The sequence below is a fragment of the Lonchura striata genome, chromosome 1 (assembly GCF_050655825.1).
Source record: "Lonchura striata isolate lonStrDom1 chromosome 1, ASM5065582v1, whole genome shotgun sequence".
In the NCBI taxonomy this organism is placed as follows: domain Eukaryota; kingdom Metazoa; phylum Chordata; class Aves; order Passeriformes; family Estrildidae; genus Lonchura; species Lonchura striata.
In genome coordinates, this window is record NC_140703.1 from 31485295 (window position 1) to 31513126 (window position 27832).

Genomic DNA, 27832 nt, shown 5'->3' on the forward strand with positions numbered 1-27832 from the left:
GCTTCCGCCCCTCCGCGGGCAGGTGTCCGCAGCCGTCGCCGCGCTCCGCGGACTGCCTGTCCCACAGGGAGGAGGCGAGGAGCGGCGGGCGCGCCCTGCCTGCATCCCGGTCCCGCATCCCGATCCCGCATCCCCGTCCCGCATCCCCGTCCCGCATCCCCGTCCCGCGGCACCTGGCGCGGCGGCCGCGCGCGTTGGCTGCGCGCCCCGCGGCCCGTGACGTCATGCTGCAGTGCGGGCGGGGCCGGGCGGGGCGCGGAGCGCTGCCGGAGGTGCCGCCGTCCCTGCGCGCCGCCGCCGCGGGAGCGAGGGCGTGGGTCCGGCCGGGACCCGCCGCCGCCGCCGCCGCCATGGGCGACCCTCGGCCCCGCGCCGCCGTCCTCCTCCCGCTGATCTGCCTCTGCGCCGCGCTGCCCGGCAGCGCCTCCAACAAAGGTGAGCGGCGGAGCGCCGCGGGCACGGTCCCGGGCGGCGGCGGGCGCTCCGCTGGGACCCACCGGCAGCCCCCGCGGAGGGGCTCTGGAGGGACACGTTGGCCGCGGATCGTCCATCCGTCCCCGCGGTGGCGGTGCGGCTCCGCGCTGCCCGCCGCCTTCGCCCGGCACGTTTTTGTCGGGGCATCTCCGCGGTCCCCGGCGGCCCGGGCTTTTTTCGTCCTTTCGGGCGCTCTCATGCCATCCCATCTCCGTTCTCTACTTTGTCCATCTGTCATCGTACTACCACTTTTTTCTCCATTCTTTAGTCTCCTAGCTCTCCTCTCGCGTTTTTCCCTTTCCCACCCACTTGTCTTGCTTTTGTTTAGTTATCACTGGGTGGATTTAAATTCCCATCCCTTCCCTAGCATGCTGAGAGAGAATATGTTGTTTCTCCTCAGTCCCCTGCAATTCATAAAACACATTCCCTAGCTCCATCTTCCAGTCTTAGTTCATCCATCTACAATCTGTCCATAGGAACTGTTTATGCATAGTTATGCTTTAACGATGCAGGTTGATTTTATGTATTTTATGTGATAAAGATGAAAGACCCCCAAATCACCCCAGCGCTACAGCTGTAACCTTCTGAATGCAGTTGTTCTTTGAGCACACAGAGTGATGGAGAAAGGTGTAGGTTTCTTCATCTGTGGCTGTAGAGACAAGCCTGAGAGATTTATCCGAGGGGAGTCAGTGTGTTGGTAATCTGACAGGGTGGGAAAATCTGTAAACAATTGAGGGATTCGGGGCTCATTGGGGAATGTAACACCATAGGGTGCTTTCCATGCCTTGGAAGAGTCAGGGCTATGGGGTGGGTGCACCACAGAGCTGTGTGTGCCCTGACATTGGCAGGGGCATTTATTTGTTCTGCTCTGCTTCCATGGGGCTCGGTGGCGAGGAAAGGCCCGTCATGCTCAGGATTCTGCCTCTCCTTTGTGAATTTGCACTCGGAAACATCTACCCACCTTTGGCAAATTATATTAGATTGACGGGAGCTTTCTTGAAGCTGGTAGGAGTTTGTATCCTGGTAGGAGTCTGTATCCTAAAAATATTCCTAAAATGTTTTTCTATTCTTCAACAACTCATTTCCCGAGAAATCAGATTGGTGATTCCCAAGTTGCAGGTGGATGCAGCAAAGGATTTATCTCTGTACCATCAGCTTGTTACCCCAGCAACAGGGCACATTTGGCATTTATAGCTCTGGATCCCCACCTCGGTGGTGTGGTGCATGGATAGAGCCGGAACAGAATGGAATCCGGTGGGGACAATGGGCGGGCAGGGGGAGACGCGGGCACTTGCACACAGGGAGGATTCCACCTGCATACTGAGCAGGATGGATGTTTCTCTGGATTTCCTACGCAATGCTTTATAATCGCAATCAATACGGTGGTGGAGAAGTGCCAACCCACGCTCTTCGCTGCCACACCAGGCTGGATCTGCCCACTCTGCCCTGCTGGCACATCCCCTTGCTGACCCGTCACCCTGCCTGCTGGACCCCCAGCCACCCCTGGCAGCACTCCCTGGCCCTGAAATGCACAAGTGCTTGGTTGCACAGGATGCTGCGCCTTTTGAGTCAACAAGAGGCCATGCCAGTATGGCCTTTCAGAGGACACTGTGCTGCAGAGGATGGAGTCAACATATTGGAAGTAGTGCCCTTGAGGGGAATGGCTCTATATCCTGCTCCCCACCAGCTCTGAGCCACGCTGTGCTCAAAGTGTTGCTGGGTTGTAATAAATCTTGGTCTCCAGGGGGTGGGAGAGTGGGGGATTATCTGGGAATGGGGGTTGTAACTAGGCCATGTAATATAATCTCTGAGGCCCATTTGGCAGGGAGTGGGCATGGGGGAGGGGTTTGTCATTTGTAATGATTTTTTTTCCTCTCTCCCCTCCTATCCCCTCCCTTTCCCTCCCCCCAACCCTTTATTTCTCCCTTTCCCTGCCCCGGAGCCTGTGTGATAAAGATTAATTTGCTATTTCTGGGCCTGTGACATTTTTCAGAGCCTCCTGCTGGCTGCTGCCTCCATGCCAAGCCTGGCTGGGCTCCAGCCAACGGGATTAGCAAGGAGGGCCCAAAAGAATATGGTGCTCACCATGGAGTGGGAAATGAAAGAGCAAGGGGCTCTCAGAATAGGTTGTTATGTGCATAGGATGGCTGAATGAAGGTGTACCTGGGCATTGTGTAGGTCCTGGGCCTCAGTCTTGAAGGTGTAAGGCAGAAGTGATAATGCCTGCGTTGTCCTCTGGGGATACCCCAAGGGAAGATGTAGGCTGGATCCTTCCATTGTGGCTTCATTGAGCTAAAGGGTTTAGTATTTGGAATATGTCTCCAGGCTGAGGTTACTTCTGCCTCTTGAGTTCACTTTTTTTAGCTGCTTCAGCTTTTCTGGGCACCCAGGTATCTCTCCACCTATTTTTAATAAGATAGTAATGAGGACACTAGAAGGAACACATTGTTTCTGAAGAGGTCTCCCATGAGTAGAACTAAATAAAGATAATTTTTTCTCCCAGCCTATTTTAGATGTCTTTATTTCTAGAGAAGAAGGTGGTGAGGGGTGGTTGTTACTTATCAGGGGATGAAATTCTTCTCTCTTCCTACTGAACCTGCAGTTGGTGGCTAATACATTCCTGTCCTCCATCCCTTACCCCAAATCTGCCCCAGCAAACAAGCACAAACCATGGATTGAAGCCGAGTATCAGGGCATCATCATGGAGAATGACAACACCGTCCTGCTCAACCCGCCGCTGTTTGCGCTGGACAAAGATGCCCCACTGCGCTATGCAGGTATGTGGGAACAGATCTGCCAAGGTGGAGGGCAGGGACAGACTTATGGACAGTAAGGGACACAGTGACATTCATCCCTGTGCTGGATCCTAACTCTCTTCAGGAAACAATCACCTCCAAACCTTGTTCTGGAGGAGGTCCCTAGTGAAGTCTGGAGGCAATTTGGGCACAGCTTGATTTAGGATGCTGTGAGCTGTTTCCTTGGGGAGAGGAGCTGAGGGTGGAGCTAGCTACTTTTTGACGCAGTTCTGCTATTTCCAAAGATCACATGCACAGTGCTGAGTCTGTGAGCCCTGGAGAAAGCTGGAAGGGCACACTTCCTTGGCAGTGCTACATCCCCTCACCGTGGGCACAAATCCCCGGAACAAAGTCCAGGCTTTCAAGGGTTGTATTCCTAGTACTTGCTTAGGCCACGCCTGGAGTTTCCTCATGCATTCTTCTTCAGCTTTGGGAGAGTAAATGTGGTCCCTGTGAGCTGAATTTTAGGGTTTAGGTGACCCTATCTGCAGCTCCCTGCGGTACTCTGCGCATCCTGCGTGTGTGGGTGGATGAGACATCGTGGATCTTCGTGCTCTGGCTATCTGCAGTATATGGCCCCTTTTGCCTCCCCAGAGGGAGGGATGTGGAAGGGAAATAAGGTGCTCCCTCAGGACTGTGTAGCACTAATAAATGTAGCTTGAGCCTCGTAACCTTCAGTCTTTCCTGATGCTGGTCAGGACTCCTTGCCGTGGGAGTATTCTCCAGTAGATGGCAATCTGCACCATTAGTGGTTGTAAGGGCTAGCAGGAGGAAATCCTAGGGAGTCAAAAACTGCTCAAAATGAAGGATGATAATGGGGGAGAACAGAAAGTGTAAGTTAGAAAGGAAGAAAATATGGGAAAGGAAAGAAAGGGATGTAATGTGCTCTCCTCAGTCCTTTTTTTATCCCCTTCCTCTTTTTTTTTTTTGTGTGTACCAGGTGAAATCTGTGGCTTCAGGATCCATGGGTCAGGGGTACCTTTTGAAGCTGTGATCCTGGACAAAGCTACAGGAGAGGGGCTGATCCGGGCCAAGGAGCCAGTGGATTGTGAAGCGCATAAGGAGCACACATTTACCATCCAGGCCTATGACTGTGGAGAGGGACCTGATGGAGCAAATACCAAAAAATCACACAAGTAAGTTCATGCAGACATTGCTGAATGCTACAAAATGTGATCTGTGACAAGAATGCAAAATAAAGTTGCTGTGGAAACACTTTGTTTAGTCAGAAGTATTTTTCTTTAGCCATGACATTGTAACTCAACATGCTAAGAAGACCCAAAGAGAAATGTTCACTGACTGTCACATGAGTGAATACAGAAAGGAGGTCTGTTTGACAGCAGTTTCTAAAAGTGGTGTTTTACATTGTTCCATAGAGGTAGGAGGTCCAGATTGCATTATTATTACTTTAGCTCTTTCTGAGTGGTTGGAAACCATTGTCCAAGCACCCGTGTGACAGCATTCCTGCACTGAAATCAAGGTGTCTTTCCTTGTACTTGCTTTTGACAGTTGGAAATCAGAGTGGCGCTCTTTAAAATAATGCCTTTGAAATTTAGGTGGTGCATGGCACGTAATCAGCCCAGCAGTTCTTATTGGTGTCTCTCTGCATCAGGGCCACAGTGCACGTGCGAGTAAACGATGTGAATGAGTTTGCTCCCGTCTTTGTGGAGAAGCTGTATCGCGTGGCAGTGACGGAGGGAAAGCTGTACGACCGCATCCTGCGTGTGGAGGCCATCGACGGGGACTGCTCGCCGCAGTACAGCCAGATCTGCTACTATGAGATCCTGACCCCAAATATTCCCTTCCTCATTGACAACGATGGTAAGAATCCACACCCACCATGTGCACATCACTGTTGTTGTTCTCCTGCTCTGCTCCTTCTCTGCCGGCCCCATCTGAAGGCAGAGCTGTGCTGTATAAATTTTCCAGCACTGCTGATCTGTCCTGGAGAGAGCAGCAGCATCCATTTTTTGGGATGCTATAACTTGTTACAAAGTGACACTGGGCAGGGTGACTCAACTCTTTTTTTGGGTGTTTTTGTCATTGATCAAAGATATGAGTGATTTTTAGAAGGAACGTCTTTGAGGAGACTGCCTGTCCTCTACCTTGATCTCTTTGTCTTGCAAACCAGGGAACATCGAGAACACGGAGAAACTGCAGTACAGTGCAGATCGTGTCTACAAATTCACAGTGACAGCCTATGACTGTGGAAAGAAGAGAGCTTCTGATGATGCTGAAGTGGAAATCCAGGTGAAACCCACCTGCAAGCCCAGCTGGCAGGGTATGAAACCTCCAAACACATTTATCTCTTCTCTTTGCTTTTGCTCAGCTACTACTCAGTCCTGCTCATCACAAATGTTTGTATATACACATATAAATTTGTATGCCCATATATATGGTTCAGTTCTGGCACCAGCCCATCTCCATCAGGGGACACAGCAGATGTCTAAGTCTTTTGCAAAGGCACCGAAAGGTAAATTCTAACATTATAAAATCATTCCTTGGATTTCTGTGATCTGCCATGTGTTTGATAAGGCTCATAGACTGTATTCAGCAAAGATTGTTTTTGGGGCTGTTCTTCTGGAAGGTGTTTGTCTTTTCCAGTGGTGATGTGTTCCTGCAGGTTCACCTTAGTCAATTAGAATTAAGGGGAAATCAACGCAGCTAAACACCTGCTTTGCCTGATAAGAGAGGCTGATCAGCTATAGAGTGGTGACACACCAGTATTAGCTGTGGAAGCTGGGACCTCAGATTCTGTGCTTCTAAGAAATCTTTCCGTGCATTGATGCCAGCTGCGTAAAGCTGTGTTTCCAATGTGGAAAGGGCCAAAAATTTAGACTAATCCATAGATGCCACTTGTGTGTATGCCAGGTTTTCTGGCCTTGTGTCCTTGGCAGTTCCTAATCCCTCACTTTTGCTCCTTCCCATTAGGCTGGAATAAGAGGATTGAGTATACCCCTGGCGCAGGCAGCCTCGCGCTCTTCCCCACCATTCACCTGGAGACCTGTGATGAGCCACTGTGGAACATCCAGGCCACCGTGGAGCTGCAGACAAACCATGTGGCCAAGGGCTGTGACCGGGATAACTACTCCGAGAAGTCCCTGCGCAAACTCTGTGGTGAATTGGTTCTTTCCAATGGGCTGAGGGCGGCTGTGGCACAGCACCCTGCTCCTCACACAGCAGAGGTGCCGGGGAACACATTCCTCACGTCTGCTGTGGTCACTGGGGTGGGAGGACACTGAGCTTGTGTGTTGCACTGAGGGGCAGTGGGTGTTCCTGCCCACATCTCATGGAATTGCAGAATGGTTTGGACTGGAAGGAACTGTGAAGATCCTCTAGTTCCAACATCCCTGCCAGAGATAGGCCAGGTTGCTCAGAGTCTCATCCAACCTGGCACTGAACACTTCCACAACTTTCTAGTTTTATAAAGGACTACCTGTGCTTTCCTTGCTGGGAATACAGAGATTTCTGTGCATTGTCCCAGTATGCAGAGTCTGTGGGACTGCCCTTGGCACTGAACAAAAAGTCACAATTCTTCTCCAGACAGGAGAAGTCCTTTAGGCAACTCCTCATCTCTCTGTGCACTGAGATATTACAGTGAGGCTTCCAGTGCCCACTTCATTTGATCCCCAGTTCTCAGGCTTCTTATTCTCCCATGCCAACATTCCTGACTCCCTCCCTTCTTGGTAGGTGCTGCCTCAGGAGAGATTGACCTGCTGCCAGTGCCTAGCCCCACGGCAAATTGGACGGCGCGGCTCTCGGTGCACTACAGCCAGGACAGCAGCCTCATCTACTGGTTCAATGGCAGCCAGGCCGCCCAGGTGCCTGTGGTGAATGGGCCGAATGGCCACGAGGGGCTGAGTGACCACTTCACCCTGTCTGTGTGGATGAAGCATGCCGTGGTGCCCAGCAAAGGCAGGCGAGAAGAGGAGACTGTGATCTGCAGTACAGTGCGGAGCGGTGAGACTCCTCCCGGGGTGGTGACACTTCTGCCCACTGCCTCTTAACTCCTTAGAAAGGAATTGTCCCTGCAAGGTGAATCTCTGACATTCCAAAGTAGGACTGGGGCAGGGGTTCCTCCTTAGGAACACAGCTTCTTTAGGTGTCCCTTTTCCTCGGAGCACTCAAGCCTCCTTTGAGCACACGGTGCTGAGTGCCAGTCGTGCATGGCAGCATGGGCTTCTGGGTTCTGGCTAGTGGGACAGCTCGGAGTGTGACACGTAACTCCCTGTGCTTGTCCCTGGCAGAGGATGGCTACTCCCACTACTCTCTGGCTGTGCATGGCTGCCGGATTTCTTTCCTCTACTGGCCGTTGCTGGAAAGCGCAAGGCCTGTGAAATTCCTCTGGAAGCTTGAGCAGGTGAGGAAGGGTTTGCATCCTCCCCATGTCCCTTCTGCTTCTGCCCTTTGCTGACGCCATGCTCTGCTGTCTGCTGCAGGTCTGTGACGACGAGTGGCACCATTACGCCCTCAACCTGGAGTTCCCCACGGTCACGCTGTACGTGGATGGCGTCTCCTACGACCCCGCCCTGATCCACGACAACGGCCTCATCCACCCGCCGCGGCCGGAGCCTTCCCTCATGATCGGGGCCTGCTGGGCCGGTGAGTGCCCGCTCCCCACGCTGTGATCTCCCCACGTGGGGAAAAAGGGGTGCAGGAAGACCTGGGAGAGGTGAAAGAAACACCACCCAGTACTAAATGATGCAAATCACTCTGCAGCCATCCTGCCTGCTTGGCACCAAAGCTAGTGTGGCTCGTCCTTCCTCGTGGACCAAGGTAGTAACAGCTCAGGAGAAAGTATCACTGGCATCTTCCTGGACAACAGCCATAGAATATGCAAGGGACAACCAACTTTCAAGAAGAGGAGAGTTGAAACCCTGTACCTCATTCAGGCACTGGCATTTCTATCAAAGCCTTTTACCAGAGAGCAGGCAGTCCTATTTGTGCTGCTGATTGTGTTGATGGAGATTTCTCTGTCTTGAGGGTCTATATGAAAAAGTCATAAATCCTTGTGTACAGGAATTGGGTTGAAAGACAAAAATTGGATAAAGAACAAAGTTAGGCCACTACTAGATTAAAAACTGTTCTATGGGAATGCAAGGCTGTATTTCTCAGATCCTTCAGTTCTCCTGCTATACTGAAGCAGGGCAGAACTAAAGGAATTTTCCTACTGCTTGCCTGCACTCCAGCAGAAATTTCTAGCAAGATCAAATCTTTTCTGTACTGCTGCTTCTCTGAAGTCAGAGATCTCCCCACAGCTCTGTGCTCTCTTGATTGACATTCTGCAGACAACCAATATAGATCAGCTTGGGACCCTCTCCTGGAGCTATCTGAGTCTCTAAGGGATGTTGAGAACAGAGCTGGTTGTGAGCATGGCTAATTCCCAAAATAGATAACACTGGGAAAGGACTGAAAAACTGCAAACACTATAGTTTATGCCTTAAGTCAGTTACTCGTCCTACAGTCTCAGCATCAGTTTTGTGAGAGGAACTCTGCCCTCTGTCATCTGTGATGTGCTGCCTCTAGGGCCGAGGGGTGCACTGCTTGGCACAGAGCTGTTCTTGGGGACTGGCCAATACAGGCCCTTGTAGAGATACTTGCCTGACCCTGTAACTACCATCTAACAGTGCCTTATTGCTCATCCAGATGTTCTCCTTTTGCAGAGGAGAAAACCAAAGAGAAAACCAAAGGAAGTGAGAATGCCACTGACTCTGTGCAAGGTAGGGAAAAGAAAGAAGATGGATCTCTTCCCCTCTTGCATGACTATCACTTCTTGCATGGTGCCTTCCTCATGCATCTTCCCCAGTCCTGTCCTGCCATCTCCCTCCACCGTGGGAGGAAACATCTTATTTGGCAGATTGGTCCTTGATACCTTGGTACCTGTGGAGCATGAAAAGGCTGATGGAAGGACTGTAGCCTGCTTTGAGAGTTGGAGTATGCTTTTTGTGTGTACTCTTGCCTGACCATTAAAGCTGGTCTCTGAAGGACACAATAGCCATTAGAGACATCAGGAGATGTCACCTCATCCCTAACTATCTGTGGAATGCGTAGTTTCTTTTACAAGCCCTCACCGGAAGCAGAGTGAGAAGGGGACAAGAAATTGTTTCCATCTGGCATTCGGCAGTTTGACAGAAACTTCTCTATGCTACCCAACGTTCACTGCCCTTGTCTTTTTGTTGGTCTGTTTTTCTCGCTTTCCCTCATCTGGAATTTCAAAAATTTTCATCTTCTTTCTTCAGCATCCCCTGTCTTCTTCTTGTTGTCTTTGTTTTTCCATGTCCTGTTCAACCCTCTGTCCCTCTCTACCTCCCTTAACATCTGTATGTCCCTCACATTGTTGCTTTTGTTGTCTGGGCTCTTCCATGCCCCACGCCTCCCTCTGTACTCCACTACCTCCCTTACCTCTGTAAAACACTCACACTGTTGCTTCTGTGGTTTTGCTCTCTTCCTCGCCATGTCTCTCACACCCTCCACCTCCCATGTTTCCCTCAGGAGATCCTCTGTCGATACACCACTACTTCCATGGTTACTTGGCTGGCTTCACTGTGCGCCCTGGTAGCTTGGAGAGCCGGGAGGTTATTGAATGCCTGTATGCCTGCCGTGAGGGGCTTGATTACAGTGACTTCGACAGTCTGGGCAAAGGGATGAAGGTATGCCCATCTGCCCAGCTTGCATGGATCTCCTCCACTCTCCTCCCTAGCCTTGCTTCCCAGGGCTTTGCCTGCTCCCCCACCTCAGACAACTCCCCAGCTTTCTCCTACGTGTCTCTCTCAGCCTGGGTTCCTGTCATTTGCCAAGGAACCATGAGTGTTTTCTTTTCTTCCACCTCTAGGTTCATGTGAACCCCTCTCAGTCCCTGCTCACCTTGGAGGGTGATGATGTGGAAACCTTCAACCACGCGATCCAGCACGTGGCCTACATGAATTCCCTGCGCTTTGCTACCCCTGGGGTCCGGCCACTCAGGCTCACCACTGCTGTCAAGTGAGTGGGCAAACCAGCACCTCTGGCTCAGTTCAGCAAGAGGGTTGCCCGCCTCTCTTTTGACTAAAGTTACACTGACTCACTTGGTATTTTAAAATAATTGTATTTTAAAATGGTCTCAAAATGGGTAAAAATCTTCCTGAAAAGAAATGATAAATGATCCACTATCCAAATGGATACTCTAGTACTGGATCCTAGTGCCTATTCAGAACTTCTGCCTCCATTCCCAGTGTTCCAGACATGTGGACTGGTTTTAATTTTCTGTGTTTGTCAGTGTGACCAAGCCACCAGATCCTAGTGCCACACATCTGTGTGTTGCACAGCAGGCTACAGGGAAGCTTTAGGAGGACTATTGGAAAAAAGATATTCCCTTCACTGGAACTGATGGGCAGAAGGCAATCTTTTATAATATTGTTGTTGGAAGTTTGGGGCAACTGATGTTTTCTACTGCTCTCCTTCAGGTGCTTCAGTGAGGAGTCCTGTGTCTCCATTCCTGATGTGGAAGGCTATGTTGTGGTGCTACAGCCTGATGCCCCGCAGATCCTGCTGAGTGGCAATGCCCACTTTGCTCATCCTGCATCAGACTTTGAGGCTCCAGAAGGAATTCCCCTGTTCCCCAACCTCCAGATCACCTGCTCTATTTCTCACCAGGTGGAGGCCAAGAAGGATGAGAACTGGCACGGTACTGGTGAGTGGAGTACAGGGCAAGGTGTAAGAGACAAGAGTTGCGGTCCTGCAGAGGAAGCAGAGCCCCTGTAATTACACCCGAAAGCGAGAGTTTACAAATTTAGAAGCCGGGCACATTGTCAATATGTAGGCTAATCGGCTCTTATCCCTTTCTGCTCCTCCCTGTACTTTTTCTATCCACTCAGTTCCTTTGCCTTAGCTCTCTCCTAATTCTTTCCCAGGCTGCTCATTCCTAATCCCTTTTACATTTTACCTACATTTCCTTTTATTGAATCCAGTGCTGGATGGATGTCCTGTCTGCTACTCTCTCTACTCCTGCACTTACTTAGTCTCATCTTACTTCCTTCTCTCCTGCTTTCTTTCTTATTTTTTCTCTTCCTGTCTCACTTATTCCTTCGAATTCCCAGTCAGTTTCCTCACACCCTACAGTATCCTGTCCTTCAATTTCTTTCCATCATGCTCAGATAATTTCTCTGCAGTCTGTGCTCTATGTGTCCATTCACTTCTTTCATATCTCTTCTGGTAATAGGATTTTTTGCTTCTACTTTCTGCTTAGAAGCTTTGCCTTTCCTCATACAATGACGAGTTCCTTGACTTAAGAGCAGATTGTTCTCAATCCTGCTGAAAGCAGTTAGTTATTGAATGTGGTTGCCATTTTAAAGAAGATAAGATCTCAACCATGGTAACCAGCAGTGTGAGACAGGGAAAAGCTTTCAAAAGCGTGCAGGGCCTGGAAATGTGTGAGTGTTGTTCCTAATTTGCACACTGTCATTGTCAACAAAGTCCTTACAGCCAAGATGTGTTATCATGAACCAGACTGATAATAGTATGTTGTTCTAAAATAAAGTGATTTTAATATGTGCATAGATAATGTCATTAGAACCATCCTGAAACAAGTAATTAGACTGACAGTGATTTTGCTTAAAGGTCAGTGCTAGGTGGAGAAGGAGAAGTAATTACATATGATGTGAGCACTCTTAGGTAAGCAGGTTCCCCTCTGAGTAATTCCTTCCTTCTCTGGTGGCTGTCTGGCTTTCTGGCCATATCTCCTTTCTGTTTGCATCTCAGTGACAGACACACGAATGTCAGATGAGATTGTGCACAACCTGGATGGCTGCGAGATCTCACTGGTAGGAGATGACTTGGACCCAGAGAGGGAGTACCTGCTCCTGGATGGGGCACTGCTGCAGCAGCGGGGCCTGGAGCTCGTTAACACCTCTGCCTACCTGACCATCACAGGTACGTCCTCTCCATGCTCACAGCTATCTAGTTATGCCTCTGTCACCAACTGTCAGGCACCACTGGGACAAGCACTTGACGTTAGGATGTGTTGGTGTATTTTGTGACACTGAGATGTAGCCATTTCATGAACTCCCGCCTTTTGGAAGTCGCTGACCATTTCCTTGGGGAGGTGGCTTTTCCTCCAGCGCAAAGTACTGGGACAAGGTGTCAGCTCTCACCCAGGCCTGTATCACTTCTCCTGACTTACTCCTTGGGGTTTGGTGTTCCCAGGTGTCAGTAGCATTTTGTGTGACATGACAGGGACAATATATCCCACAACTTGGGGACTGGTACAACACTTTTGTACTCCCCAGAATGTAACAGGGCTGTTGCTCTCAATCCTTCCTTCCTTTCCACTTGTTTTAGCAATGCAAGCAGGGATTTCATCAGGTTCTCCTCAGCCAGTTCCATCTCTGAGCCCTTCCCAAAATTAATGAATCCGGCATTGCCTTGGATCCCTCTGTAACCTCTAGCTGCTGCAGTGTTAGGATGCCAGGTGACTTTGGAGTAGGAGCTTCCTCACCCCACCCCTCTCTTCTTGTCTCAGGAGTGGAGAGCATTGCAGTTTACGAGGAGATCCTACGCCAGGTCTCCTACCACATCAACCATGGTGCTGCCCTCTATGAAAGGAAGTTTCACCTGTCCTGCACCGAGATGAACGGTCGCTACTCCAGCAATGAGTTTACTGTCGAGGTATGAGACTGATCCCTGCACACAGAGATTCTTCTGCATGCATGGGGAGGACACGGTGCATGGGAATGCATAGAATGTACCACGGACACAGGGTTGAGTCCCCTCACTCTGGTCTTTCTGCAGGTGAATGTTCTCCACAACATGAACAGAGCTGCTCATCCTAACCATATTCTGAGCTCCCAGCAGTTTGTGCACCGAGGTCATCATTTACCTGCAGAGCTGTCTGGGCACAGTTTGGCAAGCACCCACAACAACCCAAGTATGTAACACTGTCTTTTGGGTTTATTCCTTTAGATCAGGATGCTCATGTTCTGACATCCAGGCAGAACCTAGAATGGAGGATTCCTCTCAGGCTCCCTGCACCCATTATCATTGTTCTCATTATACTGTCCTGTTCCTTTCATCATTAGCCAGCAGACTGCAGTCTCTGTCAAATTGTATTTTAGAGTATGCTGCAACAATACTCCTCTTGAGGGATATTCTTGATGTAGAAGCAGACTGAATTCTACACCTCAGAAGGTCTAAAAAGACTATCTGTAAGCTGACTTCATTCATGCACCTTGCAAAGTTGCTGTGTGGGCTTGTGTAAAGTAATTTCTGAAAGAAGCTTCAAGAGCAGGAGAGAAAAGTGAGTCAAGACTGCCACTGCTCTAAAGAAAGAAAGGTGGTGGTCAGCAAGGCAGGAAAACACAGCAGATGACACCACACAGACAAGAGGAGAATTCTTACCACCAAAACAGAGGAGAGAAGCCTGAAAATTAGACTAGGTGTTTCCCTGTGCTGGTAGCCCTGTGCCTCAGGCATGACCACACACCAATCAATTCCTCCTGGGCTATGAAAGCTCCAGGACTTGCTGCATACAGACATTTTGATCCCCTGTTGTAGGGGACATGCAAGGCACCTTTGAGCTAGCTTTTGCTTCCAATAATGGATATCAAGTTGGTCCAGTCCTGCAGCTGGACTGGAGGACTGGAGCTGGACTGCCCTGCACTTCAGGGGCAGCCTGTGCCTTTGCCTCTCCCTTCCCCAGCTCTGCCTGCTGGCAGCAGCAAACTTGTCCCTGCTGAAGAGAACCATACAAACAAATTTGTGGAGGGCCTAGATAGATCTTGCAAGGAAGGTGGTTATCTGGGGAGTTGGGGGTCAGTCTACAGACTAAAACAAACATGTAGGAGTTAGGCTAAGGGTCTTAGATGAATTTCAGGTTTTCTCCTGTAGAGAAGCCAGGCTTTTGCCACAGGACTTATCAGAAGTCCATCATAGCATTCACATTTGTTCCATGTGCAATGAAGGCATCTTTTGGCTTCTGGCTTTCTCTACTGCTTGTGCAGAAATCACTCTCTTTTAAAATCATCCTCAAGCCCTTAGAGGCTGTCCTCAGCACACATTTCTTTCTCCTTCCCAAGAGCAGGATACAGATATATGGAGTGCAACATATTCTGGCGAATTCTGCAGATAAAGATGTGCAGAGTCTACAGGCCAGGCTGGCATCACAGGAACTGCCTGTGCCAGGGGTACAGTCAAGTCAGGCTACATTCCTGCACAGACCAAAAACCCAGGCTCTGCCCAGGGATCTCAGTTCCCACGTGTCAGCTTGGAAATGCATGTTTCCGTGACAGACTTTAGACACAGCTTCTCGCTTTCTTTCTCCAAAGTGGTTCCCAGTGCTGCCACTGTCATCATCGTGGTGTGCGTGGGCTTCCTGGCACTTATGGTGATCCTCGGCATCCTGCGCATCCACTCCCTGCACCGCCGGGGAATGGTGCAAGAGGTCCCTGGGGCTGCTGAGTCGGGGCACACCAGCACTGGAGGCAAAGAGAGTGACATGTTCTGGGACGACTCGGCCCTCACCATCATCGTCAACCCCATGGAGGTGAGGAGCGGCCACTGCGGCCAGGGCTGGGCGGGCAGCTGGGCTGTCAGACCCTTCCCCTTACCCCATCTCACCTCCCCAGTCCTACCAGAGCTGTCAGGAGAGGGCAGCAGGGAGTGTGGAGGGCAGAGCTGGCGAGGGCGTGGAGGATGATGATGACAGCACCGACTCGGAGACACCCGACTCCCCGGACAGCAGTGACATGAATGACCGGCACATCATTGGCAAAAGTGACGTCTCTCACCGCTACTAGGAGCTTTAAACACCCGCCCAGTGGATCCCCCCAAAACATATGGCAGGAAGGAGGAGGTGTCTTACTTTCAACTTCTTTCCTCCCCCACCGTGTACACATGTGCTCCTCCCTCATTGATCATTTCTCCCTCCCATGTTCCTTCATCTTCTGCCATTCTCATTGTGGACATTCCCCACGTTATTGACCCCCCATCTGGCTCTCCAGAAACATGTGTTAGGGTACTTACACGTGATGGTGGCACGGTTCAAACTGTGATGCAGGTCTTGGAAAGAATGGAAATCTGAAAGGCAGAGCCAGCCATAGGGCTCAGAGTGGGGTTTCTCACAACCCCTCCCCAGATATTATATATATATATTGTATATTTTTTCAATGTTGTCATTTGAGGTTTATTCTCGTTTCATGCAAAAAAAAAAACAAAAAAAAAAAACACCGAAAAAAACCAACCAACAAATCACTGCAGCTTTGTGTCGCTTTGTAAAATTGTCAATACTCCTAATACTAAATGAATGAAGGTAAGAAAGATAAGGAAACAAAGTGGATTTTAAAATAAATGGATTTCAAATAAAACATTCAGGGCTTCTGCAGTTTTTCACTACATCCAGAGAAAGAAACAGCATAGCTTCTAATGTGAAACTGGAGCTTGTCCAGAGCATGTATTTACCGAAATTACTACATTATCTCAGGGAAGGGTTACATTTTTTAGCATGTGATGGAACAAGAATAAGGGATCACTCACGACCCCCCCTGCATTTCTGAGACTCAAAATGCCCTGTAAACACAATGTAGCCTTCCCCAGGACTCAGTGCTAGGGACCCACAAAAGAACAGAAGGCATTCAAACTTGTTGCAGGCAAATGTAGCACATACAGCAAACTGAATTCTTGAACACAGGAAAATACACAAGGCTCTTTCCATACACTCAGTGCATCAACAGAAACTGGCCAAATCTCCTTAGCTTCATCTATTTTGTCACATGGTCTGCTTTCTTTATCAGTATGATAGGATATTTTTTATAACAGGAGCTCCAGTTTGTAGAACAGACCCAGCACTTCTTGGGGAAGGAGGCATCTTCTTTCTGCTGAGCATGGAGGGGATGGAAACACAACAGATCAAGCACAACATGGCTCTGAGCCCAGCAGTAGCACGAGTTGCTAGGATAGTGCTTCAGAGCAGGTTGTGCTTCTTCCCTGGATCTACTTGGTCTGGTTTTTCAGACCCTGCAAGACAAAAAGGGGCTGTCAGCTGCCTGGCACATCCTGGGGCAACAGCTGCAACATGTGAGGGACTCTAAGGAAAATCCTGCAATTTGTTGGCAGCCAAGGTTGAGAAATCGTCCTTAAGGGCAAGAAGGCAGTACAGTAGGTGAGAGTGGAAGAGCCCCTCTGAGGCCAAAGGTTGCAGCACAAGATCTCTGCTTGCTGCAGTTCTCTCAGATGTTTCAGCTCTAGCCTGTCTTCATGCCCAGCTGTGCCCATGTATGGTTGTTACTAGATCCAAAAGAAGTGAACATGCTGGAGTAAGACACTCTTAACGCTTTTCTGCTTTGTCTCCTTCCCAGTAAATTCTATGCCTTTGTTTCATCAAGGGAGTTTACAACAGGAACTGTCAAACCAATGTCCTGACATCTTGAAGCACTGGAATAATTCAAGTCTCCAGAAGGAAAAAAAAAGGCTACACTGCACATTGGAGCAAAGATTTTGGCACAAAATAGTCATTGTGTCCTGAGAATGCCTGACCCAAATCTTATCTGTGACAAAAAGCACCGCCTCTCAGAGCCCTGCAAAACACCAGGTCTCAAGACCACGATGTCCCTGCACCTCCACAGCAGCTTCAGCCAAGTGCTACAGCTTACAAGGTGGAAGAGGCCAAATGCACGATGAGTTCGTAGGTAGCCATCATGATGGCTGCGTTTGGGATCTGGCGGATCAGGTGCGCCAGGAGCCCCCGGTATAAAGCCGAGGGTCCCTCTTCACGGACCACGAGCTGCAGAGTCTGCGTAAAGGAACGGTACCGCGACCCTTCCTCTCGCAACCGCGTCCGAATGACCTCTGCAGAGACAAGAAGGGAAGCCACATATTAGCAGATGGATCCTACAGGCGTGGCATCTCCCATCAAGGAGAACAGAAGCAAGGAGAGTGGACCCACTCACCGTGTGGATATGCAATGCACGTAGCGCATGTTTTGGAGACAGCAGCAGCGCTCATTAGTCCAAAGAAATCGTTGTTGTTTGGTGGAAGTGTGAGTGATGGGGAATGGGAATGCTGGCTGCTTCTCAGCTCTTTTTTCAGTGCTTCATAGATGACAAAGTGTATGATGGTCTCTGACACTCCAGCATAGGAAGCAGTGATCCCACGGTAAAATCCACGCAGGCCTTCTGTGCGGTACACGTGCATGGCACACTGGAGAGCGTTTCTGGCCATCTCCCCCTTCACCCTGGAAAGAAGGGAGGGGGTTAGGACAGCATACTGCACCCCAACCTATAGTGCTGCCATAACCCTCTTGCTCAGCCTATGACTTGCCATGTTCTGATGAGAAATTGCAGACTTCTCTCTGCCCACCAACCCCCAAACCAATCCTGGTGTGACATGCAGCAGCTCTGCACTGCAGGCCTGCCTTACCTGGCTTCCAGCTGCATCCTGGTTTTCACTAGCCAGATGGGGTTGGTGAGTGTGGCTGAGCTAATGCCTGGGGAACAGAAGAGGAAGACTGTGAGTGCCAGGATCACGCTGCCAGTTTGTGAAGAGGTGCTGATCTATCAGCTCTCTGAGCTCTGCTTGGCAAGCTGCAGGCATTTGCAATTTGAGAATGACCTTGAGAAGAGATATTTAGGACAGACTATTTGATTCTCCTCCTCCCCTATTCCAGCCTTTGTCTAGTGATAATTAGCTCCTCTGCCTCCAACAAAATGCTACTACAGGACCGGGTGTTACAAAGAGGCAGGAAACAGAATACTAATTTTTCAGGAGTGTAGGATTTTGTTAGAGAACTGGAATATATCAAGAGAAATGGTTCTGTGAGTGGTCTAAACACTGCCTTCTCTCTCACAGCAGAATAGAGCTCATAATAGCAGCTGAAAGGATAAAGACATGACTTCAAGAGATGAGCCTAAGAAGAATGAGGAGTGAGAAAACATTGTGGTCACACAAGGAACTCACTTGTCCACATGTGGAGGGAGAAAACTTCAGAGCAGCAATGAAGAAGGAATGATACACATAGGCATTTCCAGACAGAAGGACTTCTTGGCTTTGATTTGAGACAGAAAAGGCTCACCTGCACAGGCTGCTGCTAATATGTGTACTTTCTTGGACTCCGGTACCAGGACAGTATTAAGCCTCTCCTTAGCGGCAGAATAGGCAGCAAAATATATAGCCCTGGTTAGAAAAAAATACAGAAGAGGTTACATCTCCCCTATGAAGAGCAGAGACACTACTGTGTGGTTTCACTCCAGCTTTCCTTACTCCCATCACAGTTCTGTCTAATGTGACATCAGATACCATTTATACCTGGCCCCCAGCAATCATCTTAACACTATGATCAGAAGTTCCAGAAGATGTCTGTGTGAAGGGGTCCTGTGGCACATGAGCACAAGGCTCAGACTGCTTTCAGAAAACGCAGTGACAGCTATGACACAGGTCCCTTAAAAAGTGTACAACATGAGGCACTGTTGTGGAACAGTACTCACCGGGAAGGAGCAACCCCAGCGAGGTTTGGACCCAGACCTCGGAACAGGGATCGTTTGCCTTCCTTCTCAAGGATGGCCCTACAGAAGGAAATTAACAGAGAAATCAGCAGAATAACTAAGCTGGGGCCTCTCCTGTTCCTCCTCCATCTTTGTTCTTCATTATTTCTTGTAGCACCCTCTCCTCACCTCCCATGTTATCCTTTTTCTGCCCTGCTCTCATTTTCTTTCCAAACACTTCTCCTCTCTCCTTCAGTCATAGAATCATGGAACCCCTTGGGTTGGAAATTACTTTGAAGATCATCTAGTTCCAACTATTGTGCCATGGGCAGGGACACTTTTCACTAGTCATTGCATCCTATTCTTGATAGTGCCATCCCTCTGGGTCTGATCAAACCACTAGCTGAGACATTTCTCCCAGACCCCTAAAGCTGCCTTGCAGAGCACAGATCACTAGTGAGAAGCAGATGTACCTGTGCTCTGATCAAACCTTCTATTGCCCTTGTGGCTTCCAGAGCCTCAGCCCAACTCTCTTTCTCTCCCCCGTCACACCCTCCACCCGATGGCCAAACCATCACCTCCCTGGTGCTAACAGGCACACTGCCCTGTCCTACTCACCTCAGCAACTTGAGCACTCCAGGAGATGGTGGGGTGGGATTCATCAGTCTCACACTCATCCCTGACAGCTGTACCTCTGGGAGGCACAGAGGCCGCAGTGCCAGCTGGGATGACTGGAGACGTGTCTTCACCACTTCCAGGGGGCAGGTCAGGATGGCTCCAGCTGTTCCACCACATCTAGGGCACAGCAGCACATGTAAGAATGACCTCTGTGCCATAAACAGGGTGATAATTCTGACCCTGCTTGTCCACAACATCTCCCCTCTGGGAGAGGAGGTTAGGCACCCCAGCCTGTGTCACACATGGCCTCCTGCTCTGACACTGATTAACGTAACAGCTCAGCTTGAGACATCATCTGGCAGCCTCACTCTGAAGCCTTACTCAGTATTTGAGACAGAGTCCCAAGTCCATGGGGACTCAGCAGTCCCCCAGAGCAAACATTTCTGCTGCCCACCCTCACTGCAAAGCCTGCTGCTGAGGTCACCAGGCACCGTGGCCCACACTTTGCCACAGCCACACCGGATCACAGAGGGGCAGCACGGAACTCTCCCACCTCTCAGCCTGCCTGTGTCTTTAATCCCTAATTACATCAGACCCACATTGGCAAGGCCCTGTAAGCAAGGTCTGTAGCTTCTGCCAACAGCCAGGCTCTCTCTAAGCCTGGCTTTCTTAATGAAAGAGGACTCTGACCTTCAGCAGGCAAAACCTATTTTTGGAACTCATGAACCATCTCCATCAATGGCTCTCGTCACACTGCAGGAATGATGAAAGGACACATACCCCATTTTTCCCTTTCCACCACCCAGGGACAAGTCAGAAATGACACATATGGTTCTCAGCTTCTGCTCCTCTAAATCCTTTGACTGATAATTCTGCTCTTCTAGAGGATGTTCATTTTGAGATGAATTTGCATGCAAACCATGCAGGAGGCTTTGGTAAATAGATGATTGTTCACGTTTGCAACAGCCAAAATTGCTTTGTTTCACAAGAGATGGAGGCTTAACAAAAAGTTCACTCTGCTCCAAAGAAAGAAAAGGCAACCAAAGAACCACAAGATATCAGGGAAGAGTCAGGTGTATTACATATGACAGTGCAGGATAGCAAAGAGCAAGAGTTCTGAAAAATTAATTTGAAAGAGTCTATACAGCTCAGTGAACATACATGGTATTCTCACAGCCTTTGTTCCTATGGCTTCAACATCATTGCCAAGAGGAAGTGGGGGGTAAAAAAAAAAAAAAAAAGAGGTCTGGATGCCTATCCAAGAGTTGAAGATATGGCAGCTAGGATATTATGGAGCTGATGATGCTGGCAACTAGCTATGCTATTCCATAACACTCATGTGGCTTTGTCAAGCCCTTGGCAGATGTACACAGTGGTGGTGACAACTTGCAGAACAGTCCATCAGCAGCAAATTCCCTCAGAAGGTATATGACAAGTGGTGGGAGTCTGGCAATGTTCTGACTCCTGAACTTAGCTCCAGCTCAGAAGACAGCACCTGGCAAAGCAGTGAATATACTGGCTCAGGTTCTCTGGGTGAACAAGCTGACCAAGCACAGACTCCAAGAAACAGCCTATGTAGCAATCCAGAGTTGTATGAGGCAGGGTCTGCTTTCACAAAGGCCATGTTGATTCTTCCCATACAGACCATATTCACTCAGGGATCTAACAGTCCTATTCTTTACCTTAGATTCTATTAATTTGTCTTATACAGGCTCCAGACTTGCATGCCTGTTGCTTCTTTGAGCAGAAGTACAGTCTCCAGCTCAGGAGAAGATTGAGTACAGAGGTACAGTGGTGATAGATCAAAGTCTAAAAGGTCCAAATAGGGCAGTTTCAACTCCTTATCTAAAAGCTGAGGAAACAATACATCAGGAAAACACTGAGAGAAACAATTGCTTGGTATACTAATAATTTTTCTCTCTCATAGTGAATAAGGAAGCAAAAGTTAATGTAATGTTCTCTTAATATCTAATTTCTTCAAGAAGTCCCCACGTGCAGTGGTCGGGATCTGAGTTTGAACACACGCTTCCAGTATATATAAAATTTTCCTGAGGTTGTGTTCCTGAAGCTATGATGCATACAGATAATTAAAAAGTATTATAAAAGCAATAATAACAATTAAAGGAATTGTTGTTCCTTAGCATAGTGGCCATTTAATCAGCAGAAAGAGAGTGTGAGGTGAAGGGTCACTATGAGCTGCTGTGCCTCAATGGTAAGACTAAAGAGGAAAAAAGAACATCCATTAATTAAAGCTAAGGAAATGAAATGTACCAGTTCAAAACTAGAAGAAATATCAACTGTGACGTATTAATGTGCATTACATGATGATACAGCTCCTTACACTCTATGGAAGACATAGGTCTGCAAAATTCTTCTGTTTCAGGAGAAATGGAAAATTATGTGTCATTACTCTAAAAGCAGGAACTAAAGCAATTTCTGCAAAATAGGATGAAGAGCAGTTGAAAATGAGTACAACATGTACTCTCAGAGGAAAGCTGTGGCAAAAAGTGCTAATTGAAGAAGGCGGGTAATTTTACCTTAGAAAATGGTACTTGCCTCTAGATCTTGCTTTCACATTTTAAAGGGGAAACTGACAAGTTTGAGGTGACAGAAAAATAGGATTAGTTGAGAAATAAAAAATACACTGTTAACATTTTTTAAGTGATCTAAAAAGTGTATAAGCACATGCACAGAGCTGACAAGGTTTGCTGGTAATTCATGTTAGCTCTCACTTAGGCTAGCCAAAAATTAAGGTGGCTTGAAGATCTTAATTTAAGAACAGTAATGCAGACAAACCTGCAGTTAAACCAGGCTTCTACCTAGGATACAGACAAATAAAGGTCACCTACAGAAGAGTAGGAGAAATACCTCCAGAACACTCTCCCAGCTTCCCATAATTTTCAGTTCAGGGATTTCCTCAGCCAGAAATATTGAATTGCTTTTAGTAGCCTTCAACACATCCCTTTTCATTCATCTTTTTAAAATGCTTCCTGGACACATAAGAAGCCTTTACCTTCTACTATCCTGTTGCCAGGAGTCCCACAGTTTAACTGCACACTGTGGAAAGAATTGTGTTCTTGCATTAGCTCTGAACAAGCCTCTCACAAGTTTCTTTGGCTGGTCCCCAGTTCCTATACTAGAAGACAAAGTGGAGAACTGCTTCTTCATGAACGAGATCCTGTTTTGTTTCATTACATAAACCAGTAATATTAAATATAGTGCAGCAATAAACTGAACTTCTCATTCATCTCTTATTATCCCCGGGGTTTTAATTAGCTGTAATTCAGGAGTATTGCTTAATGGATGAGGTCAGATACAGACTGACAAAAGTTCCCACTAGTGACATTCTTGTTACTAGCCAGGAACCATGGTGGAAAAAGACAGAGAAAAGTTTAAGAAGAAAGCTAAGAAAGATAATATATTAAGAAATTCTATATATGTAATGATTATATAGTTCAAAGGATAAATTAATAAAAGAGAATAACATATACAAAGTAACAATGGGAACAGAGAGGACAGATACACATATGCAAAGATTGACATAGCACAAGAACTGCATTAGCTGCAGAAAACTGGGAATCTACTAATTAAAAGCAAATAAATTGTGTGCGATATTGTACATGCTGTATCACAGGCCTCACTGCCACACGGACTCCAGCAAGTTGGTGGGATTTGGAAAAGGATTAGGTGGCTGCCTAAGCAGAGAACTTGTGCAGTTACTCAGACAAGTCCGGAGGACCACATTATCTTCTGCTTTAGGGCACCATAAACTTGAAGCTCATTGTTTTGAGACTTTTGAGAGAGGAAGGGGGGAAACGCCACGGGACAAATTACTTGCACAGGGGCACGCTTCTAATGCAGAGAGGCACGGCTGGGATCCAAACACCTGACTCACCAGAATCAGCCGCACTATTTAAAGCCAGAAAAGTGACACAGGAATCTCAGCCATGCGCTGATGGAGAGAGCTGGGCGCCCTCCCGAGCACATGGATGCCCCGCTGAAGGGGCCTCGTGGCGCTCTCGATCAGCACCCCGCTTCCCTTGCCCCGCATCCCCGGCAAGCTCCGGCTGGATGAAGCTCCACGTCCCACAGGGAGGCTCTCCGTCTTCCCAAGCCCCGCAGCCAGGCACTCCCCGCGGCGCTGCGGGGCTGCTCCACGGCGCCGAGCCCCGATCCGGACCGGGCACAGCCGCGCCCGCGGGCGCTGCTCTGCCCCGGCTCCCGGCGGCGGCTGCTGCTGGACCCGCGGCCCGAATCCCGCCCCAGGGCGCCCTCCTGCCCCCGCCCGGCTCCCGGCGCTCTCACCCTCCGGCGAGCAGGTGGAGCAGCGTGCTGTGCTGCGACATGGCCCCGCCGCTGCCGCCCGGCCCCGGCGCCGGCCCCGGCCCCGGCGCGGCAGCCCCCGCCCGCCCGGAGGAGGCGCCCGGGCGGCGGCAGCGGGAGCGGCGGGCGGGGCGCTGCGAGGGGAGCCGGGGCTCCTCCGCGCGGAGGTACGCGTGAAAATTCACGCAGCTCCTTTGGCCCGGCCACTCAAGGCTCTTCCACTAAAAACAATGGAATCATTGCCTTCCCCAAGCCTCTAAACCGACCCCCCAAACTTAAACAAGCTCATCTTTGTTTTGCATGTAGGGGAAGACAAGGCAAACTGATTTTTTTGAGCACGGGAAAGCGATGGGTCCAAGAGCAGAGCCAAGTGGTTCTTGATGTTCGTCCTCGCTCATGGGACCACAGATGCTTCTTCAGATGTTTGGGTTCATATGAAAACGGGCCAATGCTCTCCACAAAAAAACCCCAACCGTCTGAATAAATTAGACCCATGACTTCAAAGTTTGGAGGATCAGTGTGAGAAAGGGAATATTCAGGGGCAAAAGATCCTTTGTTGCTTTTTAAAATGCATAGTTTCAGAGCACATCAGAGTTCATTGAATGTCATCTTCCTTAAAAAAAGCAGAATGTACATCAACATGATGCTGTTGCCAAAAAGGCACATATCAGATCAGTTTATGTGTTTAGGATAGCCTGTAGGCCAGATGAAATGAGCTGTCAGAACAGCTCTATACTGCTGTGATTTCACTCACAGCACTGAGTGACACGGGACTGACTGAGTGTCCAGTTTGGGTACAATGCTGCTACAACAGAAACAAATGTAGGAAGTGAATTCACAGAGGAGAATAACTACCTTGGCCACTGAAGCAGAAGGATTGAAAAAAAATTGTAGCTTTTAGTCTGGAGGAGAAGGAATTAAGGGACACATGGCAACAGAGTCAAATTAAGTACAAAGATTCTTTGAAAAGGAAATTAGTTCCTTATCTGCGGTGGAAAAGAGCAGAACTATCAGCTTATCAATAGTGCTTCTCACTACCTAGGCAATTAGGGGAAGACCAGTACAAAGACTGGCTTTCTGGTCAGTGAAATTGGAAACTAGTCAAAGATACCTAGAAGCTCCAAGCATTTTTCACTTGTCTTCACTGTGGTGGTGGCTAGGTGAATATCTTAAATAGCACCAGTTGCAAGTGGGGAAAAAAGTACTCTAGATTTCTAAGCACTTAGGCAAAGTCAAGGTTTTCAGACCAATTAGGGCTGATGAACTTCATGCTGTGATAATAACTGAAAAATTGGAGAATGGCCCACTGGCCATTATCTTTGAGATATCTTAGGCAATGGAGAGGTTCAGAAGACTGGAATAGGCCAAATATATTGGCCATTTTAAAAAAGGAAACCTGATTAATTACTGGCCTGCCAGCATCATTTTACTGTATTCCCTGTGATACAGGAACAAATAAATATGTAGACAATTCATGTTTTCATTTGCAGAAAAAAGAGATCAAGTTAAACCAATCTTTCATGGCAGAGTTGTCCTTGTGGTCAAGGAAGTAACAATAGATACTAATTTTTTTTATTTCAGTAGGATTTTTACTCTTTATTATCTGGCAGTCTAACAAGCACATTAGGAAACATGGGAAACCAGATCTACTGAAATCACTGTTGGGAGAGCCTGATGCTGATTGGAAAATTCTAAGATTAGTTTTTGATGTTATGCTGTCTATATGGAAAGAAGTATCAAGGAGTCCTTCAGAGATATGTTTTCAGTGTGCTATTAGTGTGGTTTTTTCCCCAGTAATTTATACAGTGGACCAGAAAATTGTGTCTATTAAAATCTGCAGACAACATTAACCTGAGAGGTCTTGCAAAGGATTTGGTAGAAAAAAATTCATATACAAATGATCTTGATCAATGGGAGAAATAGCCTGAAAGTGTAGAACACCATTTAATAAAAGCATGTAAGTTTTGTACTTGGAAAGAAATAATGAATTTCACAAAGTTAGCATGACGAATAGTTAGACAGAGACTTCCATTTTGTCACTGGTTTCCATCAGCACCTTTACCAGAGTATTGGTATTCAGAACAGCTGAAGGATGCAGAGCCTGGAATAGCCTTTTCAGGAGCTGTACTATTTGCCTCTCTCATCCCTCCAAGATTTATTTGGCCCCCCTGATATTTTAGCTCTTGCTGCCAAATTATTTAAACTTCACTTGTAGAGGTGCATTGACTCTGTTTCTTTTCCTGTTGACTTTAGATCAGATCCTTTGATTTCTGCCTGCAAGCAGAAATAGCTGTGGCTTCAGCAGGATACTTATCCACCAACAACTATAGCTGTGGTTGTCCTGGATGCTTTGCCACCACAGCCACTTCTGGTCCTTCCAGTTGCATCAAAGTCTTTTGAGATTCTAAGGGATAAAGGGCCATACAGCCCTTCAGAAGGAAGGCTGTGGGGGCTTTCTGTAATAGAGCAGTGTTTCTCTGTCCCTGATCTGAACCAGCAGGCCAAGCTGGTGTCATGGGTATACCCCAAAAACTTGTTGCAAATATTACAAGTCAAAACTACTTCATCTCTTCCTCCCCACCAAGTCTGTGATGGCTTTTGGATTTCTGTCCATGCCTTAACTCAATGTCTACACTCCCCTTCTCCGTGTCTTTGTGTTATTTATTGGTCTATTGTACTATCTCTTCAAGTGTTCTTGCTAACCCTTGATCACACTGAGTATACATAGGATTTGGTATCTAGTAATAGCAGGTGAGTCTTATTTTAACCTTCCAGGATGCCACAAGTGTGCTTTCAAAATGAATCTTCCAGTGATCCCTGTTTGCTGGGCTGGGGTTTGTCCTGCAGGACAGCTTCGGTGTGCAAACGAGATTCCTTTTTGGTGCTGCTGAGCTGCACATAGGGCACATCAACCACTAATTGGGGTGCTTCCATGAGACCAAGGAAGACATAGTCCAGACTAAAGCTCCCCAAGCATGTTTGGTGTGGATGTTGTATCTCCAGCCCAAATTCTTATAACTTTAAGAAGTATAGTCCTTGTTGAGCCATACATACTGCTTGCTAGCACAGAACTGGCTGTAGATGCCACATGAATTTCAAAGCTGTAAGGAGAGCAGGCAGGAAGACCTACTGCCAAAGAATTGTGTCTAAAACCACACCAGATGTCACATTTTGGACAGATGAAGCGAACCTGACAAATTTGGAGAGGACCCTGCAGAGGTGCATATTCCTTTGAAAAGAAGAAGATGGGATTTGATTCTGAAAATGATTTATTTCTAGGAACCTAATGTCACGGGAGTCAGCACACATTGTACAACCCCCTCTTGGCGCTTTTCCCATTCTTTTAGAGGCTACACACAAATGACCTTTGATTTTCCAGGTGGTTTGTCCTTTGGAACCACAAATGTAGAAGAATCAAGGCTGGAAAGGAGCTGACATTTCTATGCCTTGTCTGAAGGCGTCACATACTTTTCAGCTAAATGTTTGCATTCCCAACCTGTAGTTGCCAGCTGAAACATTTTAGCGACTCCAGAGCAGACAGTAAAATATCAATCCACCAGCTGGGCAAATATGTACTGATACAGTATATGCTCATCTATGCATATGTACCATATACACCTCGTTGAGTATATATATATATATTTATGTATATTCACAAATAAAATGAGATGGGTATGGTGCAAACATGTATATATCTTACATATATATATACACACACATACATATACATATATATGAATGACTATATATATGACTATATATATATGAATATATATGAATATATATAACATATATATAAGATACATATTAATACATATGACTATATATATGAATATATACGAATATATATGAATATATATATGAATATCTATACACACACATATATATGAATATATATACATGTTTATGTATATTATGCAAATACAATAGGATGTGTATAGTACACACCATATACATAGGCACACCGTTTCACGGCCGGCAGAGGGGCACGCCGCTCGGGATGCGGCTCCAGAGTTGCGGGAGCAGTGCGCGGCGGGGGAGCCACCGGGGGCGCGGGTTCCGGCGGTGCGGTGCGGTGCGGTGCGGTGCGGTGCGGTGCGGTGCGGTGGCGGTGCGGTGCGGTGGCGGTGCGGTGGCGGTGGCGGTGCGGTGCGGTGGCGGTGCGGTGGCGGTGCG

The 27832-nt window shown here is 48.0% G+C and overlaps 2 protein-coding genes across 4 annotated transcripts; one reads left to right on the forward strand and one right to left on the reverse strand.

Annotated features, from left to right (window-relative positions):
- Window positions 1-209: 209 nt before the first annotated feature.
- On the forward strand, window positions 210-15604 carry CLSTN3 (calsyntenin 3). Its single transcript, XM_021549136.4, has 18 exons — window positions 210-435; window positions 3129-3251; window positions 4210-4405; window positions 4882-5090; window positions 5401-5550; window positions 6201-6386; window positions 6960-7229; window positions 7517-7629; window positions 7709-7871; window positions 8933-8989; window positions 9762-9919; window positions 10102-10250; window positions 10712-10938; window positions 12006-12176; window positions 12766-12911; window positions 13035-13170; window positions 14567-14784; window positions 14867-15604. The coding sequence occupies exons 1-18, from the start codon at window positions 225-227 to the stop codon at window positions 15035-15037; spliced, it is 3054 nt and encodes a 1017-aa protein (XP_021404811.4). The 5' UTR covers window positions 210-224; the 3' UTR covers window positions 15038-15604.
- On the reverse strand, window positions 15573-27628 carry LOC110480859 (solute carrier family 25 member 33). Of its 3 annotated transcripts, none has more exons than XM_085573328.1 (7): window positions 27605-27628; window positions 19334-19510; window positions 18719-18796; window positions 18307-18407; window positions 17655-17721; window positions 17186-17469; window positions 15573-17084 (listed from the first exon to the last, which is right to left on the reverse strand). In XM_085573328.1, the coding sequence occupies exons 2-7, from the start codon at window positions 19390-19392 to the stop codon at window positions 16885-16887; spliced, it is 789 nt and encodes a 262-aa protein (XP_085429454.1). In that variant the 5' UTR covers window positions 19393-19510; window positions 27605-27628; the 3' UTR covers window positions 15573-16884. The 3 variants fall into 3 exon arrangements, with proteins under 3 accessions (XP_085429454.1, XP_021404813.2, XP_085429445.1); XM_021549138.3 differs by lacking the exon at window positions 27605-27628 and adding an exon at window positions 23639-23704; XM_085573319.1 differs by lacking the exon at window positions 27605-27628 and adding an exon at window positions 23229-23562.
- Between the last annotated feature and the right edge of the window lie 204 nt (window positions 27629-27832).

What these genes read in the sequence shown, in the direction of transcription:
- CLSTN3 (XM_021549136.4), top strand. Translation starts at nt 225, where the DNA reads ATGCTGCAGTGCGGGCGGGGCCGGGCGGGGCGCGGAGCGCTGCCGGAG. An exon ending in GATCGGGGCCTGCTGGGCCG is followed by an intron (nt 7,872 to 8,932) that starts GTGAGTGCCCGC and finishes CTCCTTTTGCAG; the next exon opens with AGGAGAAAACCAAAGAGAAA. An exon ending in GCAATGAGTTTACTGTCGAG is followed by an intron (nt 12,912 to 13,034) that starts GTATGAGACTGA and finishes GTCTTTCTGCAG; the next exon opens with GTGAATGTTCTCCACAACAT.
- LOC110480859 (XM_021549138.3), bottom strand. Translation starts at nt 23,679, where the DNA reads ATGTCGCAGCACAGCACGCTGCTCCACCTGCTCGCCGGAGG. An exon ending in GCTGGGGTTGCTCCTTCCCG is followed by an intron (nt 18,408 to 18,718) that starts GTGAGTACTGTT and finishes TTTTCTAACCAG; the next exon opens with GGCTATATATTTTGCTGCCT. An exon ending in ATTAGCAGCAGCCTGTGCAG is followed by an intron (nt 17,722 to 18,306) that starts GTGAGCCTTTTC and finishes TCTGTTCCCCAG; the next exon opens with GCATTAGCTCAGCCACACTC.